The following is a 20675-nucleotide window of genomic DNA, read 5'->3' as shown; positions in this document are numbered from 1 at the left end:
AATTTATTTGAGCATGAGCTTTCGTGAGCTACAGCTCCGATGAAGTGAGCTGTAGCTCACGAAAGCTCATGCTCAAATAAATTGGTTAGTCTCTAAGGTGCCACAAGTCCTCCTTTTCTTTTTTAGAAACTGAAGCAGTTCAGCTGCTCATGGATCTGTGCATCCTCACTGCAGAACAGCATGTGGCAGACCCATCCTACATCAGCCACACTGAATTCTGCTCAGACCTGCGTTCACGGTGCGTACATGTGTTGCGGTTGGGACGGGGTGCAGACGAGAAGAGACTCCCTTCATTAGACAATTTCTGTCTCCTGGCAGGGGAAAGAGGGAAAGCCAGAGCGGCAGGGCCCCTCCTTTTTGGTGAGGGCAGCAGAGAGATGGTGATCCCATGGTTCAGGTTGGAGACCCACAGTCTGAGACTTCATCCTCTGGGTGGCTGGGAGACAGGCCCCCCATACGTGTGTATGCAGATGTCCCTTTCTGTTCCCCGCCATCCTTGGCTGTTCTCCTCTACCCCCACGCCTAGACTGTCTCTTTACTTGGCTCCCCTTCTGTTCACATACCTCAGATGAGTCTGCCCCCTTCTCCATGACCTCCTTGGAGTCTAAGGAGCTGAGAGAGTCTTTCTCCTCCCAATGTCCACGTAGGGAGCATTGGCTGGCTACCTCCCCTCCTGCTGTGCCTTTCCAGCCATCAGCCCCACCCACACGAGGTATGATTTTCTACATGCAGGATTTCCCTTAGCAGTGTGTTTGCTAGCAAGGTCCATTATGATCTGAGTTCTGTTGCCCTTCAAGACTTTACCTGTGGATTGTGGGGCAGCAGGCCTATAGTCCTCCCAAAGAATGAAGATAGGGGAATGGGCTAACCCTGAGGAGAACAAAGGGGGGCTAAAGAGCCAATTGTGGGTGGGAGAAGGTCCCTGGGCTGCCAGCTGAGATGGAGATGGGGAGATCCATTTTTGTGGAGGGAAATGAAGAGGAATCTTGGACTGAGAGGGTGTAGCTGGAGCATGGAGGATAAGACAAAGTTTATGTGGAAAGGGATTATTTCATAAACCTGCCTGTGAGAGAGAGAGGATCCTCAGCTGGGGAGTCTTTCCTCCCTCAGCCAGGGATGTGAGGTACCTAAGAGGGGCTCGTAAGCAGGAAAATGCTGCCTAAGAGACAGGGTATCTGTGTAGAAGGGTCTCATCTCTTTCCTTGCTCGGGGATGGGGCTCGAGTTCTTCTCTTTCAGGGGGAGATAGTTCTTAATTTAATACAGTTGTTCCCAGTCCAACTGTTACCTAGACAATTCTTCTCAAACCATGTTAGACCAGGGCAGTAACTAGGCCATCGCATAATTTTATAGCACAGTTTGTGACCATGCTAGGTGTGGACATTTGTTATGGCTACGGGCATGCACATACAAGCAAGCCTCCCTCAAGGTAGAGAAGAATATGCAACAGCCTTTGCCTCGTGAGCTATGATTCCCATACACTTCACTCCAACTCACTGGTTTAGATAAGGCCAAAACCAGTTTATTAACTACAAAAGATAGATTTTAAGTGATAGCAAACAGATCAAAGCAGATTACCTAGCAAATAAACAAAAAATGCCACTAAGCTTAATATACTAAATTGGATATGAATTACAGATTCTCACCCTATCTAAGAGATGATACAAGGAGGCTGCAAATTCTTAAGGGGCAAGCTGAACGTACTTTACAGCTTGGAATCCCCAGGTCTTTTATACACAGCCCAGAAATCCCTTCAGCCTGGGTCCAGCACTTCCTCCAGTTCAGTCATTGTTTCTCAGGTGTTTCCAGGAGTCTTTTTGTGTGGGGAGTGAAGATCCCCAGATGATGTCACTCCTTGCCTTATATAGCTTTTTCCTAGGGCGGGAACCCTTTGTTCCAAAGCTTGGTTCCCAGACCAGCCTGTGCAAAAATACTGACATCCCAAGATGGAGTCCAGAGATGTGGTCTGATCACATGTCCTTGTAGATTCATAGCAGCCATTACTTACAGGCTGTTTGGAGCATTCACAGGAAAGATCACCAGATGGGGGATAAGCTTCTCCTAAGGCCTACTGTTTTTTCCTAATGGCTCATTGCCCTGAATAGGCCCTTCCCCACCCACTATCTAGACTGAAAGCTTCTTGTCTAGTGGGCATTACCCAGGTGTAACTACATTTAAAATACAGATACATAGTCAATATTCATAATGTCAGATATAAAAATGATATATGCACATAAATAGGATAATCATATTCAGCAAATAATAACTTTTCCAGTGACCCCTCCCATGACTTATCTTGCATAAAATACATCATAATTATGTCCTAATCATATCCTAATATCACTGCAAAGAATATGGGGTGCAGGGGCAAAATAGCTGAAACCCTAGAAGCCATGTGGATAGAAAGCCAGCTGGATCATTGGGCTTACTGGGTAGTGATCAATGGCTCTATGTCTAGTTGGCAGCCGGTATCAAGCGGAGTGCCCGAAGGGTCAGTCCTGGGGCCGGTTTTGTTCAATATCTTCATTAATGATCCGGAGGATGGGGTGGATTGCACCCTCAGCAAGTTTGCAGATGATGCTAAACTGGAAGGAGTGGTAGATATGCTGGAGGGTAGGGATAGAATACAGAGGGGCCCAGACAAATTGGAGGATTGGGCCAAAAGAACTCTGATGAGGCTCAACAAGGACAAGTGCAGAGTCCTGCACTTAGGACGGAAGAATCCCATGCACTGCTACAGGCTGGGAACCAAGTGGCTGGGCAACAGTTCTGCAGAAAAGGACCTAGGGGTTACAGTGGATGAGAAGCTGGATATGAGTCAACAGTGTGCCCTTGTTGCCAAGAAGGCTAACGACATTTCAGGCTGTATAAGTAGGAGCATTGCCCTCTATTTGGCATTGGTGAGGCCTCATTCCCCTCTATTTGGCATTGATGGAGTACTGTGTCCAGTTTTGGGCCCCACACTACAAGAAGGATGTGGAAAAATTGGAAAGAGTCCAGTGGAGGGCAAGAAAAATAATTAGGTGGCTGAAATACATGACTTATGAGGAGAGGCTGAGGGAACTGGGATTATTTAGTCTGCAGAAGAGAAGAACAAGGGGGGGATATGATAGCTGCTTTCAACTACTTGAAAGGGGGTTCCAAAGAGGATGGATCTAGACTGTTCTCAGCGGTAGCAGATAACAGAACAAGGAGTAAGGGTCTCAAGTTGCGGTGGGGGAGATTTAGGTTGGATATTAGGAAAAACTTTTTCACTAGGAGGGTGGTGAAGCACTGGAATGGGTTACCTAGGGAGGTGGTGGAATCTCCTTCCTTAGAAGTTTGTAAGGTCAGGCTTGACAAAGCCCTGGCTGGGATGACTTAATTGGGGCTGGTCCTGCTTTGAGTAGGGGGTTGGACTAGATGACCTCCTGAGGTCCCTTCCAACCCTGACATTCTATGCTTCAAGGCCTGGACTATCAGGGCAGTCCTGAGTAGAAGCTAAGCCATGAGGCCCTAGGGGTTTTCCTGAAGACTGACTGCAGTTGCAGGAGCTGGGGCATTGACTGGGTGTCGCTGCATAGTCTGTATCTGTGTTTGGAAGGAAACGAATAGCAGGGAGACAACAAGAAAAGCAATGGCCCCGGGAGGCAGAGCTTCTCTTGGTAACAGTACTTATTTGAAAAGCTGACTTACATTTCTGAACAAGGAAACTGCCTCCAGTTTGATTCATACTGTGTTCAGGGGAATAGGACTTCTCCTAATGGAAACAACCTGGCAAGGCCCCAAATATTGGCAAACTGCTCAGGCCAAGGGGCAATAACATTAACCAGTCAGTTTTTCACACTGTCTTTATCCTATCCCTTTATCCCTTTTCCCTCTCGGGTATTCCCTGCAGAATTCCAAGCTGTGTTGTTGCTTACTTGGCTGGCGTTACAGGTGCAGTCATCTTTGAAATTCCAGCCTGAAATCTACAAAGAAGCCAAGAACAGGAAATTATCAGGGTCTCCTTCCCAGGTGTCAAATGATAGTGAAGACCTATTTATTCAGGAGGAAATTATTCAGGAGGTATAAAAGGGGTGTGTGTACTCTAGTTTGTGGTAATTCTAGTTAGATCACAGATGGTATGTAAGTGTGTAGTGTTAAACTCAGGTTTGCATGTGTTCATTGTATCATGAAGTAAAAAAGAATACAGACCACACACGCGTGCGCACACCATTTCCAAAGCCTTGGAATTAGCACAGAAATACAGACCGCAAAGCAAGGCTTGTCCCACACTTTATCCCTTTTGCTACTGGCTCTTCAAGAATACTTCACCAGCTAAAAATACAGCTTAAGCAAGAGAATGCAGTCCTCTGTAGCAGAATGACTGCTTTCTCATAACGTATGCGACACCTGCATAATACAGTGAAGCACACATTACAAATAAATACACGTGTTCTCCCATTTCCCTTCATCTTTTTAATTGCCTTAGATAACTCGGTAACATAACGTCACTCTAGTAAGCATAGAGAATGCCGCAAATAATGAGGTAACACTATTTCAGACAAAACTGGAAACTTAACATGGGCCTTCACACATGGTAGATCACCTGTGTGCTGCTGTTGTCCCTCAATAGCATGATTCAGTAACCTCTTTGTACCAACTGACAGAGGGCCCAGGGATGCACAAGGGTTCTAGGACCTACATACTAGTTGCACTGATGGTCATACTCATTGTTGGACGTGTGCATGGAAAATAGGTGAGGAGTTCTCTGTGTGTGTATATACTAAAAATTATGTTCTCTAGGTCTGGGAGTTAAGGCAGGTCACCAAAAAGTGAGCCACATATTCTTGGCAGGTAGGCAGGAAGAGATGCTTCTCTCTCTCTGGCTGGTTGTGTATGCAAAGTGAGTATTGTATAGTTCACAATAGATGCCCATTCACCACCTGAGCAAAATGCTGATCAATAGGTTGTGGGCGCTGCAGGGAAAAACAAATCCAGCAGAGGTTATCCTCTTAGGGAGTAGAGACAATGAACTTTTGGAACTATATCTGGGGTGCAGATGAACCCCCCCCCCCCGCAGTTATCCCTCATCAGGGGAGGCAGGCTGTGAGCTGTCTTGGCCTCACAAAAGAAGGGTCTCAGCTCTCCTGGTTGAAAAACATGGTGAGAAGGATTTTGGGGTGGCTGGTACCTTATTAGAGAAAAGGGCACCTTGTTAGCTAAGTTTAGGCTCTAGAACAGGGGAAGGCAAACTACAGCCTGCGGGCCTGTCAGGGCTTTCAATCCAGCCTGCAGGATTGCCTGGCGCAGTGGGGCTAAAGCAGACTCCCTGTCTGCCATGGCCCTGTGCCACTCCCGGAAGTGGCCGGCACCATGTTCCTACAGCCTCTCGGGGAGGGGGGACAGAGGGCTCTGTGCGCTGCCCTCGCCTGCAGGCACCGCCCCCTCCAGCTCCTATTGGCTGGGAATGGGGAACCGTGGCCAATGGGAGCTTCAGGGGTGGTACCCACAGGCGAGGGCAGCACGTGGCAGCACTCCCTGCCCCACCCCACCCTTAGGAGCCCCTGCTGCACATACTGGCCACTTTCAGGAGTGGTGCGGGGCCAGGGCAGGCTCCCTGCCTTAGCCCTGCTGCGCGCCACTTCCACCCCGGAGGCGCTCGAGCCTGCACCCCAACCCCCTGCCCTGAGCCCCCTCCTGCACTCCGCACCCTCTTGCACCCCAGCCCCTGCCCTGAGCCCTCTGCTGCACCCTTCCTGCACCCCAACCCCTTGCCATGAGCCCCTTCCTGCACACCGCACCCCCCCACACACACCCTACACTCCCTCCCACACCCCAACCCCCTGCCCCAGCCCTACATTCATGGCCCTGCATACAATTTCCCCACCCAGATATGACCCTCAGGCCAAAAAGTTTGCCCACCCCTGCTCTAGAATGTGTGCTGTGACTTTGTTTTATGTGTACCCTTTGTTTCCCATATACCCGTTTGCAACCATATGGATCTCTGTTCTTCGTTAAATAAACTTCATCTTGTTTTCACTACAAACCGACCTAAGTGCCGAGTGTTACGCAGAAGCTGTGTTCCTGGGTGTAACTAGTAAGCTGTGCTGTACTGTTCCTTTGGGAACAGCAGGTTTGGTAATGCTGTAAGTGCCCAGCGGAGATGGGGCTGGACACTATTGGGGATGCTCGGAGGACTCGGGGTTGGAGTAAGCCTGTCGCTAACCCGTCAGAGAATGAGGCCTGTGGAAGCCTGGAGGGAAGTGCTCATGTTGCCTGTGGCAGGTACAGGCTAGACTTCTTCATGCTAAGGGCCAGTGGTAGCGAGGTGCCTCACCGTCTTGGGTACTGCAAGGAACGTGACACGTTGTCACTGCCCTGAATGCGTCTGCTCCGTTCGGCAGCACATGGGGTACATCTTACCTGGACATTCCAGGAACGTCCAGCACTGCTCAGATAGTTCATAGTGAGGAAGAGCAGGGACAGGAGGCCCAGCATTTCAGCTTACCAGACAGATTTTTTTCAAGAGTGGACCAGCTCTTCAGAGTACCCATTTTAGGGCTAGATCCTCAGCTGGTGCAAATCAGCATATCTCCATTGCCTTTAATGGGGTTATGCCATTTTACACTGGTGGCAGCTGTTACAAGCATACTTATTTAGCGTCAGACTAAAAATCCATGTCCCTTCATCTCCCTGATCTACCCTGATAGCTTCCCCTAGTTTCTTTCTTCCCCCTTGTGGCTCTTACTGCTTCTTAAGAGAATCAAAGAAGGGGTTAAAGAAAGCCGAGAGCAATATGTGCAGAAAGAGGTTGATCTACTGTTGCATCGGCCTGACTGTTCTTTTAACTGGGGCAGCAGGCAGGCAGTCTGGCATGAAAGCAGCAGGGACTTTGGAAGAGAATGGAAGGAGGGGGAGGAAAAGACATCACGGAGTAAAACTGAGACAGCAAACAGCCCACTAAGCCATAAAAGAAAATCAAAGCAAAAGCTGAGAGCTTTTTTTGTGGTTGAAACAAACTTTCTCTTCTGGCTTGAATCAACCATGACAAACCTCTTCTCCAGAAATCTGAGCTGGTATCCAGGAAATGATGCATTTAACACCACCCTCCATTATTATGGACCAGATTTAGATACCCTTACTCATACTTGAGTAACATCTTATTCCATTGACTTCAGTGAGATAATAGATTGACTAGTTCTGGTTTGTTTAAAAGGGGAAAGGAGTTAATTCTCCCACTGCAATTTTCTGGCTTTGTCAGATGCACTTTCTTTTTCCCTACCTACCGGGCCACCTGAAATCATTTGGCTAGCAGCAAACATCATTACAGACTCTGTAATACTGAATGCTGCAAACGACTGACTTCGCAAAAAAATGAATATGTGTGCACCCATCTCTGCAGTGTAAATTCATCAGGCCACAAGGTAAAGGGAATTCATATATCTTCATCTTTGAGGTATAAACATGCCTGGGTAACTGAGCATTGCCAAGGGAAAAGACGGGACAGGAGCTAGCCATCTTGGGACTAGTACTCTGGTTCTGCTGATGTCCATTTCCAGTGTATTTGTTGAGTTAGGAGTGTTCTAAAGAGTGCTCTGGTCAGTGACGGGCTGACTCTCCTATGTAACGCATTCTCAGCCATAATGTCTGTCTCGTAGCCCTGCGAGAAAAGAAATAGAGGCCAAATTTTCATGTTTGGGTGCCTCATGTGAGACTCCTACATCCATAAGAGGTGCTGAACAGCCATAGTTCTCACTGAAGTCAATGGGCTTTCTGAACTTCAGACATCCCCGTTATGAGACTTCGGCTTTTGCTCAAATCAAACATTCAATATGGCAATTAATTTTTTTATGGATGGTGCAGAAATAGTGATAATGTTTTATGTAAGTTAGGGTATGTCCAGAAAAATTGTGAACTAGATCCTTCATTGGTGTAAACCACTGAAGTCAATGGAGTGAGGCTGACTTACACCAGTGGGGGATCTGGCCCTATATAGCTATAATATAAAATCATTCTTGCCCTACTTTGAAGAGTGCTGAGTGCCCACAACTCCCAATGAAATCAATGAGCACTATGGGTATTTAGCATCTCTAAGGATCACTCTCCAGGGCTTTTCTAGGCAGGTCATGGTATGTATTACCTGCAGGCTGATAGGGTTCTGCCCCCATTATCATCCAAAGACAATAGGAAAGATAGAAAGTTTAAACTGAGAATCCTACCCAAGTGAAGGCCCTGTCTGCTGGAAACAAGCACCACACAAGCTCAGGAAATCGTATCAATGGGGCTGGTGCCCTGCCAGCCTCCAGCAGCTGTTTCCAGTTCCGTCCTATATGGTGTGGAAGGATTTGGAGATATTTATTCCTCCAAGTATTATTGCATGTTTATATACCTGCCCCACTGAGATTTCCAAAATGGAGAAGGAGGCGGGGGGGGGGGTTAAATTAACAGACAAATGTTCTGAGACAAGTCGATCATATCCAAAATTCCCATCTTTTTGACGTAGACCTTTCCATACCACAAACGCTCTAAGCCCTGTCTTCCCTCTAACCTCCTACTATGCCAAAAAAACATTTTTGAACAAGATTTTGAAATTCTCCCACTGTCTTCTGACCTATTTAAGATCCTGATTAATTCCTTTGCAGCTAGGAAGCCAATGCTCACTTCCCAGGTTGATGCTGCCTTCAGATATCTAGTATGCCACTGCAATAAATGATGGATGGTTTTTCCATGTCTTCCAGGCTGGAACAAGAAATAGAGACGCTAGAAAGTGAAGAATCCCAGATATCTGCCAAAGAGCAAATCATCTTGGAGAAACTAAAGGAGACAGAGAAATCCTTTGAGGACTTTCAAAAGGTACAAAAAAAGATTCAGTCTCAAAGAGAGTGAAGCCATGGTGTAATACTGATTGAAAGCAGCTTTTGCAGTGTTATGTGCCTTTGCACGGTGGGAGAATAGCTGTGGAGAGTCTAATAAGATGTGGACTGAGCAAGATCAAACAAATTCCAGAGCTTTCAAACCCACCTGTCTAGGGCGGGTTATTTTGCTACTCACCTGCCTTTGCAAAGAGTGCTGGACTTCATCGGCTTTTTTAGGATGTGCCGTTGAAGTTCGGGGAGAGGTGGGGAGCTCTCCATTTCACTGGAGTGAAAGTACAGGAATCCTGCAGCCACTCTTAAGGAGACAGCAGCCAGATAATAAAAAGTGTCCCCCTCAGCCAGTCCAGAAGTGTACCTGTACATAGACAATCTCTCCTATAGCAGCTGGGTGTGTATTCTTCCCTTCATTGGGCTCGCTCCATTGTGGTATCCTCCAGCTGAGGATCCAGACCACATTCCACACTCTTGAACATTGCTTGACCAACAGGTATTGTCATGTCAATGACACTAAGTATCCCTCTCCTCTCACCGCCCAGCTCAAGGTACATTGCTCTTCACACTTCTGTTGGCAGTGTATAGACTATGTACACAGGTGCCCCTCCCCGCATTGGTGTGAATAGCAGTGTAGCTGGCAACACATGGCATAGGTGAGGAAAGTCACACCTGCAGGGTGTGGGTACATATGTGAGTACATACTCTGCACAACTCTCTATTCACCCAAGCCATAGCTCCTTGTTTACACTGCTGGTTTTAGCAGCGTGGTGTCCCGGGGGTGGAGCTCTTCCCCACTGCAGGGAAAGACTGCGATGGTGGGGGAAAGGCTCTGGCAGGGCGAGAGGCAGCTGGGAAAGGCTGAGTCTTTTCCCCACTGCTTCCCCCTTGCTCGAGTCTTTCACATATTGCTACGCACAGTCTGCTTTTCACTGCAGCGTGTAGTTATGCATTCCCTAGCCACTGCTGATATTAGTGTGTAGACATATAGCCTTAGAGCTCAGTAGTTCTCTCCCACTTTATAAGCCTCAAAGAGGCAGACAGCAAACACAAGATAATTCTAGAGGAAAAACTTGGAGGCTTCACATCACATGAAGGCTTAACTGATCCCCATATTTGTGTCTTTACAGAGCTTCTCACACCAGGATGGTGGTAAGTGCCTCTGCACCATTACTTATATCTACAGTTTTAACTGGTGATGCGTAGTAACAATTTGTTGCTAAGTGATACAGGGTGGGGATTATTGTTTTTATGATTTGTGAGATGTGGTTGGGGGGGTTTGCTTTGGTATTACTGTGGCACCCACACAAATGGCACGACTGCTGTACACTATGCTTTGCGATACATTTGCTTAAAACCTTATGGGAGAACAAATTCTCCTCTGGGACATCAGCATAACCCAGAGAAACTCCGTTAACTTTAAATATAGCGGCTGATCTTTATGTCCATTGTTTCCAGAGTGTTTTTCCGTAGAACCTTTATTTTTTGGTAGCACAGACTCAAGAATGATGTTTCTTACAGAGGAACACACAAACTATATGTGATCCTAATTCTAAGATGTTAAAAAGTGTGCAAAAGAAACCACCTGAAGTGTGTCTGTCTAGTTGTAATTAGGACAGTGGGGTTTATGCAGGCCCTGCTGAAGTGGGCTGGATTGGGTTTCATTGGTGCTGATGTAGATATGAGAAGCTTTTCCTCTGCACCCTGTTCCATCCAAGCCCAATGCGGTCAGTGTTCCCTGCCACGCTTTCTCCACTACACGTTTTCTATGTGTAATGTGCCTTTCACTTTGCCATTCAAATATCACCCCAGAATTGCTTTTCCATCTGCCTCCTGCATCATCCTTGACCATTTCATTGACTGAAAATAACCTAAGCTGTCGCACAAACACGTTTCATCAAGAAGACCCTGATCCCAGTGGCTATTTGAAGCTAGATCACATAAACATAAACCTTCAGACAACGTGTAACAAAAATGTCACCGAGCCCCAAATGGCCAAATCATATGTAATTCACATACGGGCCTATCTATTAACTCATGCTTGCTGTGAGCAAGAGGCTAGGCCTCTAAAGAATCCATGAGGCTTGTGAAGTTCCAGATCCAGGAGCAGCAAAACAGGGGTGGGTCGGGGGCCATGGCCCTCCCACATTTTACTGGCTGTAAGGACAAATGACAGGGGGAGGGCGTAGAGAGGAGTGAGCTGGGGCAGGGCCTTGGAGAGAAGAGGTGGCATTGGGGAGAAGATGGTTCATGCACCTCTGCCCCCCTCACCACCACCACCCTTTTTAGGGTGCTTCCGCCTCTCCTGTCCAGGTCATGAAGTGTGTGCCTGTAGGGCTGGCTGGAAAGCAATCTCCCTCTTGTGAAAAGCTTCAGAGTTTTTGAAAATGTTCATCCTGAATTAGGACAAATTGGTCAGAGAGACTGGTACGTTCTGTGTCAGGAGACCCTCCATGGAATTTTTCGGCAAGCCCCGTTGCCCAGCTCCTTGGGGGACCCTGGCTGCCTGCTGAAGTCAGGCTGGTGCAGAACCCAGGAGCCGGGAAGCCCTGCCTGCCTCCATGGCAGCCTAGCTGGCAATCTGCCTGGAGCCTGGGCTGCTGAGGAGTAGGAGAGCTTGGGGGAGGCAGGTGGGCAGGCAGGCAAGCTGACAGCAAACAAGGCGAGTTTCTGTCAAGTGCCTGGTGTCAGGAATCGGGGCCCGCAGCTGAGCCTGGGGCCAGGTTGCTGCCCTGCAGCTGAACCCCCTGATTGCCTTTCAGTCACTCAGGTAGTTTGGGCATCACCAGACCTGCTCTTAAGGCCAGGGGCTGTGATCTCTCCTGTGCCTGCCTTGTTCCCAGCCTTGCGCCTGCTCTGCTCCAGTCCCCTCCAACCCTGTTCGGTTCCTGACTCTGCCTCTGACTCCAGCTCTGACCACTTGGCCAGACTGTCCATGCCCTGCTCCGTTTCCTGGTTTCCTGGAACCTGGTTTCCATCAAGGGTTTAATTGTAATAGACCTAGTCCCATGGAATGTTTCCACAAATTTTCTGAGAAAAGCATTCCGTCAGAAAATTTCCAACACGCTCTATATGCAGGCGAGGGAAAGGAAAGCCTGCAATAGCTTATGCAGCCAACAGGGCATCATACAATATTCATATCTTTGACCTCCCTGCCATATGCTACCAAATGCTGCAAATTCCTTTCACATACCGTAGAGACCCTCCCCCTTGTGTGGTGTGCTCTCACAGTGTTCATAAGCAGTTCAATAAAATGATGATTACTCTTAATTTAGATTAATAACTTGTGTTGATTACATTTAGATTACTTCCCAGAGTAAGTTTATTCTCTGTGTGATAAGTCTCACAAATAGAAAAGATTGCTTTGATGGATGTGTCTACCATAATAATTAGTTTATAGATTCAATGTCCCAAATGCATATGATGTGCCTGAATCCTGAACTTTTCATTTAGGTTTGTGAGTTAGCTGAAAGCTTTATAAATTCACACCTAGCCAGACAGCCCCTTATGAACTAAACACCAATGGTGGATAATGCATGTTTTTTTTATTCCATCATTTATCTGCAGTAACTTGCACTCCAGAGACTGGTTCTTGCTATTCATCACTGAATTGGTAGGATGTGTAAGTGGGGGCATGGTCCCACTATTGTGGGGAACTTTCCTGGCTTATACGCTACCCCGGTGAAGTGGGCTAGCGAAGGATCTGAGTCCTCGCTTCCACTCCCTTTACCCAGAGGCCTGCCTGATCTCGAGGGCTCCCCTTCCACTCTCCTGTTTGGCAGAGTCCCGATAACCGCAACAAGGCGGGGCCCAGGATTCCTGGGGGGCTCGACCCCCCAGTCGTGTCGTGGTCACTTAGGGCAGGGGCTAAGGTGTCCCCACCCGGGGTGCTCTCTCTGCACTGGATGCTTCCCAGACCCACTGATCATTACATACATTTCAAGGCAAATACAATTTATTAAACAGCAATCAGTTTTTTAAAATAAAGAAAAAAATGGGAAAGGTTAAAGGAAAACCTGTAACCCGGCACAGGGACATCACCACCAGCGTCTCTGGAACGTCAGGGCAGTTCAGCCTGTTCCTCACAAGACCCAGGCTCCTGCCCAGGCCCTGGCTGTGCTGCAGGGATGCTGCGGGTTGGACACTTGCTCTGACAGTGGTCACGCACCCTGACCTCTAGATGGCAGGGCCCTTCTTCCCAGCGTTGCCCCCGCCCCGTCGGGGTTACGATCCCCCTCCAAGTCTGGCCTGCAGAGCTTCTTGGCTGGGGGCATCTTCCTGCGCTGGGCCCGCTGCCCAGGGTCCCCCTCGCTCTCCCCAGCTGCTCTCTGCACCCAGCTCCGGACTGCTCCAGCCCCAGGTCCACCGCTCGGTCTCTGCACTGCTACTGCTGCTCTGCCTCCAGCTCCCTGGGCTGCTTCTCTGGCCCCTCTGGCTCTGATTGCTGCAGCTCTGCTCCCAGCACTGACCTGCTCCCTGGGCTGCTTTTCTGGTCCCCGTGGCTGGCACATCTCTGCTCCCCAGCTCACCTTGGGCCCCTGCTTTCTCCTTAGCTCGGCCCCACTCTGTCTGACCCCGGCAATTCCAGCTCACACGGAGGATGGGACCCTCCACCCCGGCCTCCTGACTCCCTGATTAGCCTGCCTGCCCTGTCAATCAGGCTGACCTGGAGCATTGGCCTCTCCCCACTGTTCCTGGGGACTGTCAGTCTCAGGGTCCTGATTTCCCATTGCCCCTTCGCCTTTCTTTTAGTAGTGGGAGCTAGCCGACCAAAACACCCTCACTGAATGTTAGTAAGGGGACAACAGTCCCCTTACAGATGTAGGGCACTGAGATTAATGTTAAGGCCTCCAACTATTGGCTAAATCACATCCCAGTTTCTTGGTCTTCAGCCATAGATGAGGATGGCATGGAACGGTCCTAACACATTAGGACAGTGGGATTTTCATTTGCAGACCCCTAAAACATTTCAAATGGAGGTGCAGACCCCTTTGGAAACCTTAGATAGTCTGTAGACCCCCAGGGGTCCACAGGCCAGAGGTTGAACACCCCTGTTCTATGGTAATGACAACCTTTCGCAGACCCCTTAGACATAGTCTGTGGACACCAGGTTGAAAACCACTGCATTAGAGCACTGAGGCTGTGTTCGGAGTTACGGTGTAATGCGTGTAGGGGACTGATCCAGAGACTACTGAAGTAAATGGGAAAACTCCCACTGACATCAGTGGGCTTTGCATCAAGGCTTATACTGCTGTGCTGTCCCCAAATGAACACGTTATTTCACTTTTCAGTGGTGCCTAAGCTCAGGATCAGGCCCTAATTAACATGAGTAAGTACTTCAGGTCAGTTTCTCCATTCCTAACCAGACTGTCTTAAGAACCTACTCCAAACCTCAACCAAATACTTCCAGCCTTCAGCCGAAGCTTCTCTGGACTTGCTTGGCAACCAGGTTTTCTAACGAGCTTCCCCAGCTGGAAAAGAAACACTAGCAGTGTGAGTAGTTTTTCTTGTAGTAGTTTGGTTCTTTTGCTTCTGATTCAATAGTATGTAAACTAATAATAATAAAAAAGCTAGTCTGTGTTGCTCCGTTCTGACTTTAACCTAACCAGCCCATCCATCCCCATGCTCTATAAAATACCCAAGCAGACCAGTATCCTCCATTAGTATTTTTTATTATTATTCTTCACTGGGCACCATTGCTGGATAGATTCTCCATCTCTTGACATCTTCATTTGAAGACATTCTGGAAGAGATGTTTTGAGCAAAACACAAGTTATTGGGCTGTATTATAGCATTAAGGCCTGTGCTACGCAGGCAGAGTGGATGATCATAGACTCATAGAATATCAGGGTTGGAAGGGACCTCAGGAGGTCATCTAGTCCAACCCCCTGCTCAAAAGCAGGACCAATCCCAGCTAAATCATCCCAGCCAGGGCTTTGTCAAGCCTGACCTTAAAAACTTCTAAGGAAGGAGATTCCACCACCTCCCTAGGCAACACATTCCAGTGTTTCACCACCCTCTTAGTGAAAAAGTTTTTCCTAATATCCAACCTAAACCTCCCCCACTGCAACTTGAGACCATTACTCCTTGTCCTGTCCTCTTCCACCACTGAGAATAGTCTAGAACCATCCTCTCTGGAACCACCTCTCAGGTAGTTGAAAGCAGCTATCAAATCCCCCCTCATTCTTCTCTTCCGCAGACTAAACAATCCCAGTTCCCTCAGCCTCTCCTCATAAGTCATGTGTTCCAGACCCCTAATCATTTTTGTTGCCCTTCGCTGGACTCTTTCCAATTTATCCATGTCCTTCTTGTAGTGTGGGGCCCAAAACTGGACACAGTACTCCAGATGAGGCCTCACCAATGTCGAATAGAGGGGGACGTGATCTAATAGTCTAATAGTCCATCATGCCTTAAAGTCTGTGAATTATAAATCACTGTACTATATGCTATACATAAACAGATGAAGGCACCATCCTTGCCCCTAGGTGCTAAATTACACCCAAAGGCTGCGGAAGAAGCGTGTTTTTAAGGAAGGATGTAAGTCAGGAGAAAGAGGTCATCCTATGCGTTTCCAGCGTACGGGATAGCGTGGAGGAAAGATGAGAAGACCGGGAGTGGTGGGGGGGGCGGGGGAGTATAGAAGGGACATTTAGGCTCCAGTTGTAGAAGGGCTTGTCCCTTGTCTAACTTTACTCATGGGAGTAGTCCCATTGAGCTCAGTGTGATTACTCACAGTCCACAGAGGTAAGCTCAGGAGCAAGTCTTTGCAGCATCAGGCAAAGGAGGAAGCATCGGCAGCAGGGAGAGGAAGACTAGTGGGAATTTATGGCAGAGATGTAGGCAGGACTTGAGCTGTGTAAAGCCTAGAAGTTGAGCTTGACAGAAAGGAGGAGAGGGACCTAACAGAGCTATTTTGGGCCAGATGCTCCTCTGTAGAATCCCTCCCATCCTGAGGCTCCTGTTCACTGAGCCAACAGCCTCAAAGGTCCCCGATTGCACCCAGGTTTTATCAGAGTATATAGGGCAGCGTGGCCACATCTTCCTCCCAGCCATGCCCCTTGTTCCAGTTGCAGAGATGAGAAGAGAGGTGTAAAATCTGCTATCAAAGCTCTGCAGGGAAACCCCTCAAGCAGGGCAGATCATCCAGGGGTTTGATCTACTGTACTGAAAGCAACCTTTCACCGCTGGAGCAGTATAAAGCTGCCCTAAGGCAGAGGATGATCTGGCCTCTGCAGAGGGGCGTGATTTTGGCAGTAGTGTTTTTTATATAGCCTGGGCATGGGCAAGATGATAGGTTGAAATTCCAGACAGGAGGGAGTTGTCAGTCAAGACCATCTGTCTCCACTCTAAGGCCTCTGAGTAGGTTCAACATAGAACAGGATACTCAAACCATGGGTCTTTAAATAGTATTATCGACATATTTGGAGGTTTGCCCACCTATTTTTAAATGCAACCAAACCTAGATTGTGGGGCAAGCCCTCGGAGTCAGAAGAGATCACAAGGCTGCCTTTTTTTGGTGGGGAGGAATGGATTGAAGTAAGGGGTTCTTGTAAATTTCAGCTGGAGAAGAGTGGTAATTTCTTCTTTTACACAATGGGTGGTAACGTGCACTCTGCTGCCAGTATTCCTGGCAGCGCTTGTTGGTTCACGTGGTCCTCATTGATGGGGCAGATAGGAGTGAAACACTCAGATCTCCTCAACCAAAAATACCATGGGAGAGGTGCCATCTATTTTAGGCAGAGAAGTTATCTAAGTTTTGCTGCAGGGATAGAGAAGGAACTTTAGCCTGCCTTTGTCCAGCAGGAAGAATTAATATAGGCATTGGGGAAGACTGCCAGCTGAACTAAATCAAAGGGCCTCCCTTCACTGATGCAGGTTACATCAGTAACCTCCTCTTTAAATGCTGTGTTATTGGAAACATTTATAGGCTGTCAGTGGTGAGAGGATTTTTTTTGTAAGAGTAAGAGCCAGATCAGACGTTCCTGAGGCCATCCTAACATATGTCAGGCTTCATCTTGCCTACAGGTGTCCGAAAGGAATTCTACCTGCAGGGCAGGACACATCTTTGCCAGTTAGAAGACTTTATTATACAATTGTTTTTGTTTGGCCTTGCTCTGAAGCATCTGGAATTGCCACTGCCGGAGGAGGGACACCAGAATAGAGACCAATCTAGCAAGGCAAATGTTTTGTTCCTAGGGTGAATGCTGCTGATTGTGACAGGCACTGTGCAAGCTGGGGCAGGGCCCTCTGCACCCTTTCTCACTCCACCCATCCTCCACACGTACCTGTGCAGGGCCAGCCACAACCAGACACTTAGGCCAGACATTTCTAACATGGGTTCTTACCGTTAATCACCTGCATCCATAGGTGGGCACCTATATACCAGGGGACCTGGTCTTCTGCTTTCTGGTACCGAAGTCAATGGCAGTTGCAAGTGCTCAGCACCTTTGAAAAAATGGCGACTTATATTTTGGGGCCAGACAGTCAAAGGTATTTAGGCACAAAGGTGCTGATAGTTTTCAAAGGCACCGAAGTGAGTTAGGCACCCAGCTCTGCTTGATTTCAATGGGAGTTAGGCACTTAGGTACCAAATCGTATTTACAAAAGTGTCTTTCTGCACCTTTATGTGCCTAAATGCCTTTGTAAAACTGATCCTAAGTGTCTCAGTGTAGGCAACCCCAGTTATAAAATGGTGGCCATGGTATTTTCCAGCATTATCAGAGCACCCCCGCTAGTGGCGCTTCTCGAGGATCCGAAAGCGCCGTCTCCTCTCATTAAAGTTTATCTGCATCTTGAGGCTAATTTTCCTCACAGGTTTGCAAGAAGCAGGATTTCGCAGAGGTTGACAGGAACTTCCAAATCCAATGCAAACTCAAACTAAGCTTTTATAATATAAATAGATAATCAGAGCAAAAATACAGCTGATGAGATGTGTGCCTACCATCATCGTAACCGCTTCGCTCGTGTTCTACCACTGCCCTTCACCTGTTACTTGTCATTAGATTATAAATTCTTCAGGGCGAGGACCAGGTCTTCCTATACATGATATCCTGAATGAACCGTTAAGTCTCTTGTGTTCTGCTCTCACAGAGAAAGTACATGTTGCAAGCCCACCACATGGATGATTGGGGGGCATTGTTTGACAAAGATCAGTGTTTGGCAAAAATTAATAATCTTTTTTCTTTCTGCCATCTGAACTGGAGACAAGTTAGTAAGCATAAACTATAGCTGATCTCAGTAGGAAGAAATGGGTTTGTAGCCAATAGGGAGCTGTCTCGTTATGTAAATTTTTAAACACCTTTCAGAGGAAATAGGAAGAGCAGAACAGCTGCAGACCAACCATCTCTCTGACCATAACCGCTCCCAGATCCCTCAGAGGAAAGTGCAAGGAAACCTTTGATGGACAATGAAGGAATAACCTGTAAAGCAAAGATCTGAGTGCACCGTCTAGCACTCATGACCCTCATGTCAATTGCTGACACTCCCTGAAGGACTTGGAGTCATAGAGTTTAGAGCCAGAAGGGACCAGCAGATCATCTAGTCTGATCTCCTGTACAGCACAGGCCACCAACACCCACACTAGGCCCTCCCGAAATCAGACACAAGTATTACAGCCCTGAAGAGACCCAACTATTGTGTGCCGCAGGCCACAAAAAGAGGGGCTGAGGTGCTCCAGTGCTCGAGGCCCATGAACTGGCAGGAGATTCTGTGGCCTGCGTTGTGCAGGAGGTCGGACTAGATGATCATAATGGTCCCTTCTGACCTTGATATCTATGAATCAAGTGAGATATGCCCAGAGGATCCAGGCAAGTGACCCATGCCGCAGAGTCCATAAACCAGAGAATAAATTGCTCTGTGCTCATGTTTTTTCCATCTGAGACACTGGCTGTTGAGCATCTTCCTTTTTATTCAGATGTCAGAAAAGTGACTATATAAAAATGATTCATGGATCAGAGAGAAGCCAGGTTGAATTGGAAGATGGAAAAAGTCATCTTTTTATTTCTAAATGACCATTTTTGAACTCTACGTCAATGAAGCAAATAAACATCGCTCCCATGTGGTCACTTTCCACAGCGTAACTGCACTTTGACTGACTGCTTCAGATCCCCCAGTGAGAGGAAGCAGAATGGCAATGACTAGGCTGGGGACAGCAGGCCTGTCACATGCTGACTCTTACCTCCTCACACTACAGCCAGTTTGCAGCATATCAGTGCTCTGGTGGCACATCACAGACAAAGAGCTGACAAGCCTTTCATTTAAACATGTCATGAGATGTGCTACAAAATACATCAGCTATCCCTGCACAAAACTGCACTGGACATCGACGACACAGTATAGTGCTGGGCTGTATGGATACTGTGATTCCATCACTCTCCGTTAGGCTAGGATTACAGAGAGCAATTACTAAGTATAAACCATATTCACATCTGGTGTGACTCCTTGAACTGGAGTTACATCAGGGATGAGCTTGACCCTAGTATCTCTTGGCCCTACATGTTTTTACTAAGCTCATTGCAGGCCGTTGTCTTAACCAATAGAACAGTAAGCACAATGGCAGTGACGCTATGGGTTTTGCAAGTTACCGTTAATAAACGGAATGATTGAGAAGATGCTACTAGACTGGACATGAAGTATGAAGAGACAAGGAAACACACTGGGCCAAATTCATTGCTGGCATAATTCCATTGGCTTCAGAGGAGTTTGATTAAGAATGAACATGGCCTGCAAAAATGTAATAGATTTAAGGCATGTCTACACTGTTGCTTAAGTCGATCTAACTTACTTCGCTCAGGGGTGTGAAAAAGACACCCTCCTGAGCGACGCAAGTTACAGCGACCTAAGTGCTGTCCACTCCAGCGCTATGTCAGTGGGAGACACTCTCCAGCCGACACAGCTTCTGCCTCTCGTGGAGTTGATTATGCCGACAGGCGCACGCTCTGTCTTCGGCATAGAGCATCTTCACCCGGCGTGCTACAGTGATGCAGATGCACCAGTATAGCGCTTCTAGTGTAGACCTGCCCATAGGCACAAGCCTGTGGGTGGATTAAACATAAATCCGAGTTTGTCTGGCAAAACGACAGTCCTGTAAACCCGACTCATACCGTGTTCCTCACATAGAGATGCTTGGAAAAGATAGAGCAGACTCCATTACTGTTCCCTCTGCCCTGTTCACAGGCAGAGGTCTAAAACCAAATTGGAAAGATGCCACAGAGATCTTCAAAAGAGCAGAGTGTGGATTTTTGTTATCTTTAGCTCATCCCTCCTGTTTATTACTTTTCAGCTGTAGATTTTTTTTATTAATCTCTTTATTAGCTCCATTCCCATTAAAATGTCTGAATGCCACATTTACAGTAACATTGGTCACTCAGCTATAGCCCCAAACCAAAGCTTAATGAAATCCAGGACTTTCAGCCAAATTTGATTTTTTAATCCTTTCGGAATCTGGACATAAATATACACCCTGTGGACCAGATTCTGATCTCCATTACATATGTGTCTATCCAGTCTAGCTGCATGGAGTTGCTCTCGATGTATCTATGTGTGCCAGTTCTACTCCATGGAATTCTAGAGGGTTGCACGGGTATAACTGTGAACGGACTTTGGGCCCCAGGGCCAGAATTTTCAGAAGAGCTCTGCTCACATTTAGGCACCAAAATAAGCAGCCAGATTTTCAAAAGCACTCATGGTGTTGGGTGAGGTCCTAATGTGAACATCTAGTCACAGGTATATCCATAGGAGCTGCATTTTTGTAACTCTAGCCTAATTTACGTGCCTTCATAAGTGCTGAGCTCGTTTGCAAGCCTAGACCTATTTCTGGGTACTGAGCCCTTGAAAATCTGCCCTG

At 47.5% G+C, this 20675-nt stretch overlaps 1 protein-coding gene across 11 annotated transcripts in view; it reads left to right on the top strand.

Moving 5' to 3' along the window:
- The window catches only part of PALM2AKAP2 (PALM2 and AKAP2 fusion), a 503398-nt gene that overhangs the window by 270384 nt on the left and 212339 nt on the right, over window positions 1-20675 (top strand). For all 11 annotated transcript variants that reach the window (XM_073345681.1, XM_073345680.1, XM_073345678.1 and 8 more), the window contains 2 exons: window positions 8702-8816; window positions 9961-9982. In XM_073345681.1, coding sequence (XP_073201782.1) covers window positions 8702-8816; window positions 9961-9982 — 137 coding nt within the window. The remainder of the gene's footprint in view (window positions 1-8701; window positions 8817-9960; window positions 9983-20675) is intronic.

Source organism: Lepidochelys kempii, chromosome 5 (assembly GCF_965140265.1).
Source record: "Lepidochelys kempii isolate rLepKem1 chromosome 5, rLepKem1.hap2, whole genome shotgun sequence".
NCBI classification, from domain to species: Eukaryota; Metazoa; Chordata; order Testudines; family Cheloniidae; genus Lepidochelys; species Lepidochelys kempii.
The sequence above is the reverse complement of the archived record's forward strand: the minus strand, read 5'-3'. Positions and strand labels throughout refer to the sequence as shown.